The 18619-nt window shown below is 34.2% G+C and overlaps 1 protein-coding gene across 1 annotated transcript in view; it reads right to left on the bottom strand.

The window, feature by feature from the left end:
* Nucleotides 1-1363: 1363 nt before the first annotated feature.
* Nucleotides 1364-18619, bottom strand: part of LOC113226637 (kinesin-like protein KIN-4B) — a 29377-nt gene continuing 12121 nt past the window's right edge. The window contains exons 5-10 of the mRNA XM_026459355.1: nt 6962-7113; nt 6298-6472; nt 5101-5201; nt 4372-4476; nt 3925-4106; nt 1364-3607 (exon numbers count right to left, since the gene is read on the bottom strand). Coding sequence (XP_026315140.1) covers nt 1364-3607; nt 3925-4106; nt 4372-4476; nt 5101-5201; nt 6298-6472; nt 6962-7113 — 2959 coding nt within the window. The remainder of the gene's footprint in view (nt 3608-3924; nt 4107-4371; nt 4477-5100; nt 5202-6297; nt 6473-6961; nt 7114-18619) is intronic.

Here is an 18619-nt window from a genome sequence, read left to right as displayed (position 1 = left end):
TTCCCTAGACGAACTCTGTCTCAAGCAGCTCTACTACTTCTATATTTCAAGTGATCAAGGAATAGAATATCACTTAGACTTATTAATTGCCTTATGGTATTCTATTTACCATGTATTTACCTTAATGGTTCGTCTTGGAACATTTTTGTCAGTGAAGGTTTATGACTCGTATTTATTTACCTACATTTTTTAACATTTTTACGAAATGCTATTTGTTTTATTTTCATTATTGTTGATAACGGGCCTCACTAATTAGCCACGAAATTTTTTTAACAAGTACTACTATAATAAATTACATTTTAATTTTTTTTAAGTATTAAACAACATCACATACATTGCTCTGATCCCAAACTAAGTAACTAAAGCATTTGTGTTATGAAAATTGGAAAATCCTTTCTTAGCTAAATGCGAAGGCAAATCCACTATTATTAAAAAAAACGACGGTACCACAAACACCCAGAGACAATGTAGACAAGTTAATTTCTACATTGACCCTACCGGAGATCGAAACTGGGACCTTAGAGCGACACCATGAAAACCGGTGTGCAAGTCACTCGACCACGGAGGTCGTCATTTACTCTTTTGATTACCTGAAAATCGAAGACTACAGTGGCAATTGTATAAAATATATGTAACAAAATTGTGGGTTGTAATAAAACTCCATTAGACTATCCATTGATGTATATAGTATTTTGTCTAAATCTTTTGAGTAAAATTACTTTTAAAACATTATTTGTGATAGAGTTGCCATAGATCACAATAAGACAATTTTCACTTTCCAGTTAGTTTTAAGAGGAACTCTTTTAAAGTTTGTACTCTTAAAAAAATCTTCATAAAACCATTCAAATCTAGTTATACACAACCACAAGATTCAGGCTAGATAAATTGGCATGGAGCTCTACCGAGTGTGCTGCTTGGGTTTTGACAATGCACTGACGGTAGCTTTAACTCGGACGCAAAAAAACCTTATTTTAAAAAAACCGTTATGCTGCTTTAGACTTTATTTTTCCATCCTCTAAATATACTACTAATGAATTTTTGGACTGGAAAATGAATTGAAAATGTTTTAATCTCGTTGTATTGTTAATATACTTTCTTCTTTTTTTTTTGTGTATTTGCTATGATGTACCTTGACGGAGACACCATATTATTGTACATTTACTTAATGACATCTAAATGACTACATATTTATTTACCTTACATGTTTAAAATAGTTGGTTATATTAAATATTTCGCATCAGAGGCTACCTGTGCTCAAACAGCAGAATGTAAAAAATTAAATAATGTGTTGATTGTAATTATTTTTATTTGAAAAAACTTTTATTTACAGTACAAATACACATTTCACTGATTTATACATTCATTATTTACGAGATAATCCGGTAGAACCATCTGACACGTCTTTGACGAGCTCTTTGCGTAAATTTACCAAATAATGTAAATATTCCGTAGGAGTTCTGCTTACCGAACCTCTTCTGAAGTTCCCAGCGTTGTGGTGTAATCTATTATTGTAACCACTCAAATATTTCTCATACTTGCTTACAGCAGCATCAAGGCTGTAGCAAGAATTGAGAATTCCCTTTTCCATGTAAGAAAAAGTATCACTCGAACCGTTTCCTTCATCAAGGGTAAACTTGTCTTCAAAAAATTGTCTCCGCTGCATAAAATTTAAGCGCGCTCTTTCATTTTCCGTACTGTCACTTGAAGTCAAATCTTTGGTATTTCTAAGTAACGATGGTTTTGCCTCGTCTGGTTGTTTCGTTTCTAGACCCAAAAATTCCTTGTAAATCTTGGTTTTTTCTGCTCTATATTTAGGGCCTTTAAAGACTGACGTATTTCCTTTGCCTACAGACCTGTAATATTGTGCCCTTTTAAAACTTTTCCAAACAAAGCAATCATCATCAGCTCTACTGGAATCTGTAAAGTCAGAATCTGATCCTTGCGAGCAATTAGAATTGTTACAACAGTCTCTTTCTGAAGTTGTTATATCTGAACTAGAATTTGCCTTGCAGTTGATAATTTGTGATTCGCATGTTTTGGTAGTTTCCGATAAAACAGGAGCAACTACAGTTTCTTGAAATTGAACAATCTTCTTAGAATTTTCCCTTTCTTTTGGTGGTGATAGAACAATATTATATGGGTACATGTTAACATTCCGTCCCAAAATCATGTTTTTGATCTCCCCTGGCGTCACTGTTCTTGAAGGATCAATCTTAACACGAGGCAGACAACATTCTTCTGTTTCTGGAAAATCATCGGTATCTTGTCTTGACAATTGAAAAATTGGTAAGTTTGCCTCCAATGTGGTAGGTAAAACTTCATTCTCATCTGCATCACAAACTTCACCCAATTCAGCCTCTTGATGAATGCTAGAATCAATCGTATTATGATTCGTAAGCAAATCGGGTGTAGCTGTTACATTCACAATCGATTTCTTTTGTGTTTCATTAATCCCACAATTCGTGTTATCATCCGAGCTTTGAGATTCTGAATCCATCGGATATTGTTGAGATATATTAATACTAATAACAGAAGGGGTGTAATACTCAGATGTAGCTGCAACATTTTCAATTTGTTTACAAAAAGCTGAAGCTCGTCTTTTGTTCCTAGGTGGCGGAGCAACTTGAGTCTGTGAGCAACGATCGTATTTCAGTACAGTATCAGTATTCGTGAAAGAATCGCGGATTATTGGTTTGTGATCTGTAGCTGTTGCTGTATCACGATAATTCAAAGAGCTGGCTTTAGAGCCAACACCAACCTCCTTACAACGCGGTGTTATTGGAACGGTTTCTGTACCAACGTCACGTTGGAGAGTGAAAGATTTATCTTTTCCAAAAATATACGATTCAAGATCAGTTTGGACATCGGTGCCCTGTTCTCTAACGCGAGTGACTATTAATCGTGTTTGAGTATGAGCAGGAATACCTATACGTCGCTTATTTCTCATTGCTTTTTGACTTATCTCTATGAGACGCTGACGCGCATTCGTACAAATCCTTAACTCACTGAGTGGTTCTACGATTTTTCTGTCGACTATTGATTCCATTTTCGATACTGCTGCTTCCTCTTTCTTTCTCAACTTAGAGTAAAGTCTTTCGGTAACTGATGCTACGATTTCAGCTCTTTGATTATCGTAGAGAATAGGAATTTTCTTGTTGCTTGTGCTTTCGCCTACATTTAAGCCTTCTTGACTTTCATTGGGCGACTTCTTTGCAGCATCAGTGTATATTTGTAAAGGCCTGTCAATTGGTAGCATTTCTTGTGATTTATATTGTTTTCTTTTGTGACGTAGAGGAACTACAGCTCCGAGATCGCTGCCACTTCTTGTCCGTTCTAAAGCTGGGCCGAATAATTTATCAACTTCTTTGGTAACTTCTGTTTTAAGATCTATAATTTTGTCCATTGTTGAAGTATTAATTGTCTCTGAGCTGCCACTGGCAGCTGATGAAGCTGTAGATTCTGAATTATGGGCCTCAGCCTTTGGCTTAAACATGTCCATTAGGTTACCTATTTTTGCGTCTGTATTTACACTCTGGACTGCTTCGGCATTTTTATTATTTTCACGTAGAATCCAGTGTTCATCTTCAAAGAATATTTTTCCAGAAATCTGGAAACATAATATCAAAATTAAATATCTTTTAAGTATTTATTTTAAATTTTCTTTTCCCCAAAGACTGATATATTAGTAACCTGTTTGTAAACACGTTACATTAATTTTTAATAAAAACTATTTAAAAATGGTGCACGTAAGTGTGATGACCGGAAAATTAATTCAGTACAATACAATCAAATTCATCAATCAATTCTATGCTAAGCACTTAAAATTAAGACAGGTACCAAGTCTAATGTGTAAAGCCGAATATATTGTTGACTATACATGAGTGGATAAATGTTAATAATGTAAATGTTTGTGAAAAAGCTTACATATCGAATGTGATATTTATAGAGTTCAGCGAGTAGTTGAGATAGCTGTGCTTGCAAAGCAGCGCGTGAGGCGGTGATGGGACCTATCACGGAGGTGCGTGGTGTCCGCAAGTGACGCGCACGCTCAGCCCAACGGAGCGTGGACGCTGATTCGCCGTAGCACGCCACACTCGGTGAAACAGCTTAAGAAACAATGTAAATATTGTAAAAGACCGCGTATAAGTAATTCCTATTAAGGAATATTTTATTCTGTCAGAAAAGCTCGAATAGAAACATATAAAAACACACAGTATTTATTGCTACTTTTGTGGGTACCAAACTGGCAAGGAACTCAAACTATTGAAAATTATGTTCTAATGATGATCACGCGAATGCAAAATTACAACTCAATGAACAAATGTAAAGCATGCACAAATAAGCAATGCTAGCAGAAAGGGTATTTTTTACTTGCTATAATGAAGGTGCTGGCGCCGCCGGTGAAGCAATCCTTGAGGAGCCAAGTTAGAGCGGAATCTCGATATGGCACAAATTTGCCACGGGCGCCGCCACTTACTGGAAAAAACAAACTTGTTGACTCAAAAAATTTTAAAAGCGTAACGAATACGCGAAGGATATTTTGTACCCTTAGCCATATTGGATCAAGTGCTTTTATCATATGAAATGAGTAAAAATAAAACGAAGTATATTATTATACATTTTATAGTTCTCCTATTTAAGCATAAATAATTTATCGACTAACTTCGTTCGTAAAATCTGTTCCTCTCACCTATAAAGTAGTCATTTTGCAATGTAGCCTTATTACAAAAGGTGCAATTTTTACCATCTACACTGAAGGTGTAAATATGAGTAATTTTCAGGTTAGTTTTCTCTACCTGATTTCGGTGGCAAATTTCTTTAAGTATTCAAGTATGTTGCCGAGAAATATTATAAATTAAATTTCAAATTACTCTCGAACATTAAATAATATTTCATGAGAATACTCTAGAATATTTACATAATAAAAATTGCCACCAAAATTAGGTACAGAAAAGTAACCTGAAAATTATCCATATATTTAATTACCGAACGAGTTCTTTGTTAACCATATCAAATCGTGTGAGATTTACCTACAGAGTTTCTTAATTCTATAGAACTCTTTCAAATTTGGATCTCTTTTAAAGAGAATAAAAATCTTACCAAGCGCCGATATAACGTTGCTTAAAGCCACAAGAGACTTATTGATGTTGGCTCCTTCCTTCTTCCGTCCTCCGCCGCAACCTTCCCAGCTCGCTTTTTCACTGCACAAAACATAAATTTTTGACTATCGTTTTGGTGTATACAATACAAAAAAAATAGATTTTCGTGTAATAACCGTTCAACGAATTACGGGTCCAGCGACACCACTGACGCAATATTGAGCTAAATATGCCTAATTGCAATACTTGCTTACTACTTTGTAAAAGTATAAAGGAATAGATAGTAATAATTGGTAATTTTAAACTTAGGCAAGTAATCAAATGTATTATTGTATTACATACTTATTGCACTTGGAGTAACACAAAGTCATAGGTTATGTTGGGCCACTGTAAACTACTAACAATATAATTATTGAAATATTTTTTATTGCGCACTGGGACTGGTCCAAAATAATACAAAAAAAAATTAAAAAGACCGGTACAACAGGCGGCCTTCTTGCTACATAGCAATCTCTTCCAAGGAAACTTCGAGTTACATGAAGAACTATAAGATAATAATTAAAAATGATTAAAATACTTTTTAAAAAGGAATTCTATATTTATGGAATGACTGTAGGTACGATCTGTGCCGTAATAAGAGGTAATTTTCAGGTTAGTTTTCTCTACGTAATTTCGGTGGCAATTTTTATTATTAGTTTATATTCAGAAATATTTTCATGAAGTATTACTTAATAGTCCAGTGTAATAACCTGAGATATTATATAATATATCACGATAACATGTTAGAATAATCAAATAATAAAAATTGCCACCGAAATTAGGTAAATAAACTAATCTGAAAATTGACAATTCCCTATAATAAATTCTGAATGTTTAATTAGTATCGAGTTCTTAGGTTTTCTAGTTTTTTCTTAAGTTTCTATAATATAATGATAATACCATACAAATATTTCTCCCGGCCCGGGAATCGAACCTGGGACCTATGGTTGGCAGTCCGGCATGGTAACCGTTCAACCACAGAGGCAGTTAAAGAGGTATTGTTATAGAGAGACTGTTACATATAAGAAATGAAACTGTTTTTCCGGATTTTAACGTATATATGTTTTTTCAAACAAACCGACGTTACGGGCCCTTTATAGGTCCCATGGTCACCTGTGTCAACCGTGAATCTGCCAGAGATTAACATGAACCAAATTACCTGCCAGCTAGATCAGCTAAATGGAGCGTAGCTCTCGATGTAGCCAGCTCCAGCAAAGCATGAGACCTCGAAGAGGTGGCGTTGCGCCTTGTGGCCGCAGTTCGACGTCTGCGAGCTCCTTCTTCGACCAGTGACAGGAGGGTTGCTACATCGGTCACAGCTACACGGCGTAGATCTGAACAAAAACTAGTGTCTCCAAAAGAGATTTAGGTAAGATACCAGTAAATAGTGATACTTAATCATTTGTGTCAGGAAATTATTTCAGATTTGCAAAAATACATAATTTTACTTCACATGTATCTACATAAATAGTTCGTCAGTAAAAAATCCGTATAAACTATCATCATCATTAACCCATTTGTACGTACCACTGCACTTACATACATTTTTTTTATGACACCAATTGACGGGACGAACAAGTCGTACGCTAGGCGATAAGCAACACGCCTGTTCATAACAGTTGCAGTTTTAAATCGCAAAGATCTTAGGAGCACCGCCACTGCGCCCGTCACCCTGAGACATATATTTACAAGTCCCGTGTGCCTGTAATTTCACCAGCATCCTAGCCTTCCAAAACAGGAACGCAATAATGTTCACATTACTGATTAGCGGTAGAATTAGGGAAGATTAGGGAATGCACGAGTTGTGAAGCGTTATTTCTTACTTTGCACATAAGGTCCTCTTAAAGGATGTTCACGCACACGCAAATCCTTGCGTGTATTACCCCTGCGCCGAGGCAGCGAGTAACACGCCAGAGGCGATGGCGTTTCGCCCGCCAGCAAGTCGTGGACGCGCTCGTTGTAGATCTCGAGGAAACTGTAATGGTACGATTGGCATGTCAAATGAATCCTAAGTTTGACCGCCTCTTATAAGCCCGTCCATACGGAAAATACCCTTGACCACGAAAGAAATGCCTAATTTATTAACACTTACTTATAGGATATAAAGAGAAACTTTCAATGGTTTTTACCTATTCCGACTCGAAATTAATTTAAAAATTAGTTTAAATTAACTAATTTAAAATTAATATTTAAAATTAATTTGAAAACTTCTATAAAACAACATTGCAGCATTTTAATCGCTCTTTATTTTTATGCGAAATTCATGGTAGATATCTGTAATACATACATATAAGTGTAACATTTGACGGCCTCCGCTGTCGAGTCGCTTGCACACCGGTTTTCATGGTTAGCCATTTCTGAGGTCCTGGGTTCAATCCCCGGTCAGGTCAGTGTAAAAACTAACTTTTCAATATTGTCTCGGGTTCATTGCGTGTTCATGGTACCGTCGTTGTTTCTGATTTCCATAACGCAAGTGCTTTAGCTATTTACTTTGGGATCAGAGCAACGTATGTGTTGTTGTCTCACATTAAAAAAAAATACAGGACTACATTTGATTCAAATAAAGTCGCTTAGTACGACAATAGAAATTAATGGTGTATAATATTATTGTATGAAACTTTGTTACCAAGTTGCAAAACACCATAACAATCCTTAGTTTAACAGGAGTTTGTCACGACCGCAGTAATTATGGTCGAATTAATCAGTTTCTGGCAAACTACGAATTAACTTCACGGAAACCTTTACAATAACCGAATCCTACTATTAAACGCTAGTTTAAAAACCATTATTTACCCGTTTAGTCTGCTCCATTCTTAACTATACGGCGATGGCGTGTATTTAAAACTCTGCGTTTTATTGGGGCTTCAAAGCGTCATTTACTCTAAGGCTGACTACACATACAAACACGCCGTCATACTGCTGCACCAGCGCCGCGACTGTAGTTCATGCGGCGTAACAAACTAAAATCGTACATTAGTAGAGAATTGCGGCAGCGTTTGCCGCCGCCGTAAATTTTTGTATGAAAGTACATATATGTATGTATTTATTATTATGTATTCTCCTCCCAATTCATATTAGTATTGAGAACCTGCCACTGTAGGTGTACCCCTGAAGAGGAAATAGCTCTATACAACAATGGTTCAGTTGTCCACAGATACCTTTTCGATACCAACTTTTTTACCCGTCGACTCTCATCTGTTTGCCCACTGAATCTTAATGTTCATTATAAAGATTTATCATGCTCTATGTTAATGTATTCAAGTATTTAAAAAAAAACTATTTAAAAAAGTAATCGTCAGAGTAATACGAGGGACAAAAATGAACTGGCCATTCTTGACACTCATCTTCACAAAATCACATATAATACATTTAAGGGGCAATGTATAAGGTACTTTAATAAGATTCAGGTTAATATTCAAAATTTGCAATTTACGAGGCTTAAAATTATGGTTAAACATAAACTTCACACTAAAAGTTATTACACACTATCTGTGTACGTGCTTGGATGTTTAGCCGTTTAGTTATAAAAAAAATATTGTTAATAATAAATCTGCCTATACAAAAGTTTATTTACAAAGAGCAACTTCTATAGTTTCTTACTCATTCTTTTCAGGGAAATCAGCCTTATAAAGAAGAACTGACTTGAAATCGTCATATTAATTAAACTCTACTAAATTGAATCAAAGTGTCGATTTCAAATGAAATAAAGATTTTTTTATAATAATATGTGACAGGCGCACTACTTGTTCGTTCCGTCACTTAAAGTCCTCCAAGGTTGTCGCTCTGGTGGAAAAGTTACGACACAGGACACTAATATCATAGTAGAAGAAGGACTAGTATGGTAACTCCATACAAACGTCACAGCGCGGTTTATATGTGTGTGCGCCTGCCGCGCGCTGTGTACGGACGTACACGTTCGCATAGTCTCGCGATAACTCCCATTGTATTACTCTAGTCGTCCCAAGCAACGTGCCTTTCATTATTATGCGAATGTGTGCGTCCGTATACTGCGCGCGACAGTTGCGGATATACAAACCGCGCTGTTATTTTGGATGGAGTTATCCTACTTATTCTACTAAGCAAATACTCCAAGCTACAGTGTGTATCGATCATTATCGTTGTTTCCAATTTCCATAACACAAGTGCTTCAGCTACTTTGGGATCAGAACAACGTATGTGATATTGTCTAATATTTCATTAACCCATGTAACCCAATTATATTATACTTGTAAATAATAGATGCGCAATCTGCACCTCCAACCAAACGGTACCTTAGACTATGGAAACCAAAGGACATGTTATATTGACATATATAAATCAGACGTTATATGCATTGACTTACAATGGTTATATGTATATGATGCATTTAAAAAACAAAAAACATAAACATAAATATTTTATTGTCTTTGTTTAACTACTGCGTGCCGTCCTAAGCCAAAAGAGATAGCACTACATTGACTCATGTCAAACACGGGAATCGAAAATACGTAACGTCATCTTAAATGCCAACTGTCCTCATTTTACCATTTTTGGATGTACTTCCCTTTGACATCCATATCCGGCTGTCAAGGGAAGTACTTCAAATGTCAAAACCAATGTTGGCCAAATGTTTCAGTGAATTATTCGCATGAATTATAATAGATTTGGACGAAAATGTTGACGGTGAGAACAATTAAGTATTGATTAAAATGCGTCTCTGGGGCATTAAGGGGTGCGGCAGTAGAAAAGGCGGAAATCAACCGAATGTTACATTACACACAAGTGTTATTTTTTTGTCTATAAATCATACAATAGCCCAAATATCTCATGTAATTAGACTCATTTAAGTAGTTTATTCATAAATCTTGCCGAATTTTGCTTTGGTTACTTTAGTTTGCCTGTTTGTTAGTATATTTTGAAGATTGTTGATAACGATTATTTTGAGATAATGTTGTTCTTTTAAGCAGACATATTAACGATATTCTGTTATTAAAACGGTTCCCTACGAGGTTTTTATTTTTTGATTATTATTATTTTTATTTTTAAAGTTTACCTACAAATGAAAAAAGAAAGAAAGAATGGTTGGAAATTATAGGACTGCCGAACATAAACATTGGATCAAATACCATCTTTTAATAGAACTTTGAATGTAACTTGATTACATAATAATGCAATTTCATAATAATTCATCGTCGTATTTATTAGTAAATAATTTTATATTTAATTTTGAGTAAGCAAGAGACATTGCTAGGCATTCTCAATTCCTTAAAACCATCCACTCGTTTCCGATTTTTCCCCACTGACAACTCTAACATTACATGACATGTAATTCTTGGCAAATTTAATTTGTAACTTGTGACCATTTGTTGCGACATTTTTATTGTTGTGGTAGTTTAATATATGGTTATGTAATATAACATGTTTGTACTGACACTGTTTCTTGCTACATCTTGTGTTTTACCATGTTTTAGGCAAATAAACTTACCTATTATTGAAATTATATCTGATTTTATGATTATCGATTATGTATGTAATTTTATTTATTTCAAAAATTAAATGGAAATGTTAGATTCATCTATATCAAAATCACTGATATTAATTCTATACCAATAAATAAATACAAAACAGCTTAAACTATTTGGAAACCTTTTAAAAAAATCTAATATCAGTCTTGAGATCGGAAATGCATAGAGATCTCCTGATTTATATTATTTTTCGTAATATGTGAGCATTTATAAATGCTAAATAATAAATTCAAAATCTCATATTTATCATACCGGATATTCCCATATGACAATGAATATTGATCTACTTTAATTAAACATTTTAATCATACTTTGATTACAATAAACTATACAAATTAAAAAAAAAACAGTTTCAATATTCACCGTGGACATTTTTGGTTTAGATAGGGACGTTTATTCCGTAGATAGAGCAACTCCTTTATTTTTTTCCATCTTCTAAGAACGGTACCCACGGCTCTGTTGCCTGCAGCTTAGACTTTGGAAACTAAAGGACATGTTATGTTGACAAATATAAATCAGACGTTATATGTGTATGATGCATTTCGACGTTGAAAACATAAACATGTTATTGTCTTTGTTTAACTATTGCGTGCCATCTTAAGCCAAAAGTGATAGCATTACACTGGTCTGGGTCGAACATGGGAATCGAAAATACGTAACGTCATCTTAAATGCCAACCGTGTCCATTTCGCAGTACATGATACCTCATGTACCCATGATACGACTGTCAAAGGGAAGTACATCAAATGTCAAAACAAATGTTTTTCCGAATGTTTTATTGAATTATTCGCATGTATTGAAGTAAAATGGACAAAAATATTGACAGTGAGAACAATTAAGTATTAATAAAAATTTGTCGCTGCAGCATTACGGGATGTGGCATTTGAAAAAACGAAGATCGACATGCACGGCACGTGTTATTTTTCTGTCTGTAAATCACATAAAAGCCCAAATATCTCATGTAATTAGACATATTTAAGTTTATTCATAAATCTTGCCAAATTTGCTTTGGTGTTTCAGATTGCCTATGTGTTTGTATACTTTGATGATTGTTGGTAACGATTCTTTTTGAGATAGTGTTGTTCTTGGAAGCGTACATATTATCGATATTCGGTTATTAAAATAATTCACTACGAGGTTTTTATTATTTTATTATTGTTGTTTTTACTATTTCAAGTTTACCTACAAATCAAAAAAGAAAAAAGAATGGTTAGAAATCATACCGCCGTATAATAGTGCCGAATATAAACATTGAATCAAAGACCATTTTCATTTATTCGCTTCATTGTGAAGAGTCAAATTTTAACGTAACTTTGAATGTAACTAAGATTACATGATAATACAATTCCATCATTAGGTTTATTGGTAAATAATTTTATATTTAATTTAGATTAAACAAGACTCATTTACTAAGCATTCTTAGTTCCTGAAAACAAAATTATCCACTCGTTTCCGATTTTTTCTCACTGACAACTCTAACTACTAAAAATTCTTATTTTATAAAGTCAGCAATACAATGACCATGTTGGTCCAACGTTGCCGGGTGAACGCCAATATCAACGTATAGACAGCCTATTTGCCTTGCCATCGTTCGGTGTCACTCGCTAAGCTGACCGAGTGAAGGCGAGCGCTAATGTGTTCGTTTGACGTGTCTTGTCACAACTCGCACTCGCTCGTGACTACTTGTCTCACTTCGGAGAAGTGTTGATTTTTCTGTACAAATCACAGCGCTCGGCCAATAGCAGTCAACTGACATTGTATAATCAGACATTTGCATGCTATTTAATATATGCGAAACATGTTTATACTAACATTGTCTCTTGGTACATCTCCTGTTATACCATGTTTTAAGCAAATAAACGTATGATAATAATATTATTGTTGATAATATTATTATCTTATTATATTATTTATTTCCAAAATTAAATGGAAGTATTAAAGATTTACTTATATCAGCCACTGATATTAATTCTATACCAATGCATAAGTACAAAAATCTTACACTATTTGGAATCTGTTTCAAAATTTCTCTATGAAAATATGAATCTTGTGGTTGGAAATGTATAGAAGTTATTATATATATGTTTCATAGTTGTTTCAAAGTTGTTGTTATTCTCTTTTTTATATACTCTCAAATTACATTTTTTCTGTGCAAATTCACTTTTCGTAATGTTTGAGTATTTGTAAACGAAAAACAATAAATTCAAAATTTCATGTGACATTCCCGGATATTCCCATATAACCTAAAATATTCCCAAATGGAATATTGATCTACTTTAATTAAATGTTTGCATGTCGATAATGACTTATCGATAGATTATGGTACGGCACTAAAGAAATCCGCCACTTGTTCGTTCAGTTTTTGTTTAGGTATGCACGTTCATTCCTTAGTTAGGGCACCTCCTTTATTTTATTTTTTTTCCATCCTCTAAGGCCTGCAGGCAACACTGACACCAGTCACCATCTTGAATTCGAGTGAGTACAACGTCACCGAGACTTGACAAAAAAGCTTAGACTATGGAAACTAAAGGACATATTACGCTGACATATATAAATCAGACGTTATATGTATATGATGCATTTCGACGTCGAAAACATAAACATGTTATTGTCTTTGTTTAACTATTACGTGCCATCTTAAGCCAAAAGAGATAGCATTACATTGGTCTGTATCAATCACGGGAATCGAAAATACGTAACGTCATCTTAAATGCCAACCGTGTCCATTTCGCAGTACATGAGGTACATGATACCGTTGTCAAAGGGAAGTAAATGAAATGTCAAAATAAATGTTTTTCCAAATGTACTATTGAATTATTCGCATGTATTCTAATTAAATTGGACAAAAATATTGACAGTGAGAATAATTAGGTATTAATAAAAATGCGACGCTGCAGCATTAAGGGATGTGGCTTTAGAAAAAGTGCAAATTAATCGAATGTTAAATTGCACAGGCATGTGTTTTTTTTTGTCTATAAATCACACAATAGCCCAAATATTTCATGTAATTAGACTTATTTAAGTAGTTTATTTATAAATTTTGCCAAATTTTGCTTTTGTTACTTTAGATTGCCTGTTTGTTTGTATATTTTGATGATTGTTGTTAGCGATTATTTTGAAAGAGTGTTGATCTTGTAAGCATACATATTATCGATATTCTGTTATTAAAACAATTCACTACGAGGTTTTTATTGTTTTTGTTTTATGTAATGTTATATACCAGTAAAGTACGTATAGGTAGGGAAATGTTGAGTGTGTGCGTTAAAAAGAAAATTAAGAGTGCGCTTGTCGCCAACAAACTGCACAACAGTTTGGTGACTTTTGGTGTGGTATTACTAAATAAGTTACCAATTAAAATTGCTTGATAGATTGATTTGTTTAAGAAAGCCAGTAACGTGAATACTAGAATCCGCAGAAACCTGAATAGACTTGTACTTGACAGTTAGTTATAAGACGATATGTAAATATGTACTAAAATGTAGGTTAAAGACGTACCTCTTTAAGTAATTTTTATATTTTATTTAGTAAGTACAATTAATACTATGTAATGTTATATACTAGTAAAGTAGGTATAATTAAGTAAAAATGCGCATGTCGCCAACAAAGTGCACAGCAGTTTGGTGACTTTTACTAAATAAGTTACCGGTTGTAATCTTGAAAATATATATTTTTTAAAGTTTAAAAATGTGTGTTGACATTTATAATAATATACCACTCGAGATTAAATTATTATACTTGTGTTTGTTTAGGCATACTTTGGTTACAGTAAACTAAAGAAACAAAAAAAAAGTTTCAACGTTCAAGCCATACATTTGCATGTCGATAATGACTTATCGGTAGATTATGGTACAACACTAAATAAATCCGCCATTTGTAACTTTCAAATTTTGGTTATATGCACGTTGATTCTGTAGTTAGGGCTGCTCCTTTCTTTTATTTTTTTTTCCATCCTCTAAGCAAAAAAGTATCAAAAATGGTGAAATATGTATTTAAAACTTGCAATTCTCAGTTCGAAAATGATCATAAAACTACTGAGGTTACTTTCCACAGGTAAGTTTACTTTTGTTTGTTTGGATTGTCATAAATAAAAATGAAAATCATTGACTTTATTTGTAAGTCAATGATGAAAATGAAACAAATTTAAACACCAATGTTGCCAGTAAATCAATTTTCATTTGCCCATAATATTGGGAGTTAACCTTTTCGAAGTTACTAATTCAAGTTTTACATCTGGCCAATACTTCTATGCAGATGTGAGACCTGGACAGTACCTACAAGAGCGTCTCAGGAAACGTATTGAAGCATTTGAAATGTGGGCCTACAGAAAAATGTTGCACTTATCATGGACTCAGAAAGTCACCAATGACGAAGTTCTGCGGCTAGTTGGACGGAAGAGTAAAATTTTGCAGACCATCAAACAGAGAAAAGTTGCTTATCTGGGTCATGTACTTCGGCATGACAGATACGAGCTTCTGCAACTGATAATGATGGGAACAGTCGCTGGTAAAAGGAAAGCTGGTCGTAGGAAAAAATCGTAGCTGAGGAACATACGAGAGTGGACTGGGATAACGAGTGCCGCCCAACTGTTCAGCCTCGCCAGGAATAAAGATAAATATGCTGAGGTGATTGCCAATCTTCACTAGTTGAAGAGGCACCTTAAGAAGAAGAAGAGGAAGAATTCAAGTTTATTCGTTGTAACGTTTTAACATAAAATGTGTTTCCCAGAATCCTAAAGATCGAACGCGCAGGGCGGAGTGGATAAAAATCATACGACTTTTATGAAAAGATACTTTGAGTAACAAAACACAAGGCAATTGTACAACAAGCTAATGATGCACAGATGCGTTTAATAATTTGTAATAAACTATAGTTAAATGATTGTGTATCAAGAAATTTGTAATACCTACCCTTTTATAAATTTGTTTTCGTTGAATAGAAACAGAAACTTTGTCGGAAGACAATATTTTTATCACCTTTATCCAATAAATAAAAAAACTAGAATAGCAATTCCTTAGATTAGAAAGTCATCGCTTCGTATTTACAATTTATTTGAAAGAACTTTGAATTCCAAGCGTCGACCCTTAAGTTCATACATTTTCATGTATATTTCACTCACTTGTTCATTCCATTTCTGATTACTATCTATCTTCACTGTCTCTTTCCACCAGAGAGGCTATAAGAAATTAAGGAAAATTATTTCTAAGCCGGTAACACTGGTCGTATGCACTATGACTATTTCATTTTGACATAATAAATTTGACATTAGAAAAAAGAAACAAATATATTTTTCTTTGAAAATTCAATCAGTTTCAAAGCCCAGTCTTTAAATTTGCAAAGTGGCCCCACATTTTAGACAACTGTTTGTAGGACATTGCGTCTCTACTATTATTTATGCTCACTGATTTGACCAGTTACTTTTTTGGACAAGATTTTCATAAAAGTGCATAAATAAATTAAATTACTAGAATACCTATCTTCAAATTAATATAGTGGTTTCTTTGAAGTGCCTAAAGAGCAGTGAAAGCATTTTCCGTTGACGGCTTTACGTGACGATAATAGGGCCTCATTCTGCATCGTGATAGGATCAATAAAATTATTTGGCACCTCACTGCGGATCCATGAAAAAATTGGCTTATCCATCAAAGCTTTAGTCGAGCCTTTTTTTTATGGTACTGGCGTTAAGGGACACGCCTGTCCATAGAAGTTGCAGTACCAATCAGATCTTTAAATCCCAAAGATTTGAGGGGTACTGCCACTGCGCCCGGCAACCTGAGGCATAAGTTGATAAGTCCCATGTGCCCGTAATTTCACCAGCACCCGCCTTCAAAACCTGAACGCAGTAGGTAATGCTCAGATTACTATTTGGCGACAGAAATAGGTAAGGTGGCAGTGCTTCTCCGGACGAACTCTTTCGCAAGGAGCTCTACTACTAGAATGAATTCTAACTTACAAAAACTACATACACTACTCGCTATTACCAGCGAACCTTCTCATTGTGTCATTGCCAATTGTATAAACAGAACTCCGTTGAAATTGTTCCATAGACTTTTTCTTTACCAATGCACGCTTTTCGTTTTGTAGGTGTTGTAGAGTACTAACATAGTGCACTGGTGTCATTACAGAAGAACACTTGGGCTTCGGATATAAGACATAGCAATCATGCTGTTATTCTACGTAATAGTTGTGTTGGCTAATTTTCTTATAATCATAATCTTCGACCTCTATAAATGCATTTCATAGAGTTACACCACTTATGCATTGAGTCTCAATTCTTCTTCCATTTTGTCAATTTGTGAATAAAGTGGTTGATCGTACGTGTATTTATATTAGAATTAATTAACACTGAATTGTTTGTAATCCCGTAGAAATAAATAATTAACCTAAATAAATTGTAAAAAAACACAAAAAAATTTTATATCGACCGGTACTATCTAAATTTTCTAAAGATTTCACTTTTTAATACCATTTTATAATATTTCATACTCCACAGCGTTGCAAGAAATTACATCTCAGATCATCGAGTATATGTATAACCAGAAATAGACGAAATATCATTTAATTTATTTGAAAACTATTCTGCCATATCATTACCGAGACAACTGCGCTCCTATTGGCTAGCCCGAGGTCGAAACAATTGACGGGTGTCGACAATGGGTGTCGTCAACTGTTTAACTTCAAATCGACCAGTTAACTTGAGCTTTGCTATAATGGACGAAAATTTCAAAATTACATATTTAATATTTAATTACCGATGAAATGTGATGCCGTTTGTTTTGAAATTAGATGTTTTGCTGTTTTTCCCACACCACCGAATAGAACAACACGGCATTGTTAGAGATATTATCTTTATTACAGTAAATACAGAATATATTTTAGAATATACGGAGACGTACACACAGGTCAGTAGTTGGCCAGTCTATATTTCAGTGCAAACGAGAGTTGATATTTATAAGAGCTGTATCGCTAATGTGTTACCAGGATTATATGGCCCTTATTTCGTCTCTATTTCTGGTTATATACTCGATGTCTTAGATACATATTTGGCGCCAGAATCGACTACATTCAGCTCGTACTGACTTCTAACCACATGCTATATAAATGACATAAACAATTCTTTTCTTCACCTGTAAAATTGTCAAAATTGAGATTGTACCGGTTGCACTTCACAGTCAATATATAACGTGAGGTAACTAGTTCTTTTGTACTTATGCAACTATTTCCAGATACATACAACATAACTAGTAAACTACAAAACATAAGATGTAAAAAAGTATATTATTAACAGTAACAAAAATAAAATCAAGTAATAAGTTATTTGTGAAATATCTCACCACAAGTATTTTCCAAAATACGAAACAACAAGCTATAACACGATACTTATTATTAAATACTTTAACACGATTCAATAACACACGAATAGATCGATGTAGGGCGGGCGGCGCGCTGTACATGCGGCTGTAATCCCTCAGCGAAACCTTACTTGTGTCGGCTACAGCCTTCGCACCTTCGTACCATTACACGATATGGAACAGACGGCTAATAAATCAAGTCTACAGGTTATGAGTACCAATTTTCTCAAACACAAATTGGGCTATTTTCTGCTATCCTTTCTATCTATAATACTGTATGTATATAAGTACCAAGTACAAAGTACAAAGTACAAAGTACAAAGTAAAGAGAAATTTATTAAATTTATTTCTTAACGTTGTTCGACCTTAATCTCTATATAATATATATATATATAGTGAATGAATATATATATATATATATATATATATATATATATATGTATATATATTCACGCCATGTTTACAGAGGTCATTCTATATCAAACACTGAATCCAAATCACTAAAAAAGTAGAACACGAAAAAAAATCTTAAATTTATACTTTTTATTTAATTGCGGTAAACCTACAGATTCGCGATGTTTTCACTCAAAGGTGACTGAACTTAAGCGGCGCGTGCGGACCGACAAAG

The sequence above is a fragment of the Hyposmocoma kahamanoa genome, unplaced genomic scaffold (genome assembly GCF_003589595.1).
Source record: "Hyposmocoma kahamanoa isolate Upper Pololo Valley unplaced genomic scaffold, ASM358959v1 192, whole genome shotgun sequence".
NCBI classification, from domain to species: Eukaryota; Metazoa; Arthropoda; class Insecta; order Lepidoptera; family Cosmopterigidae; genus Hyposmocoma; species Hyposmocoma kahamanoa.
The sequence above is the reverse complement of the archived record's forward strand: the minus strand, read 5'-3'. Positions and strand labels throughout refer to the sequence as shown.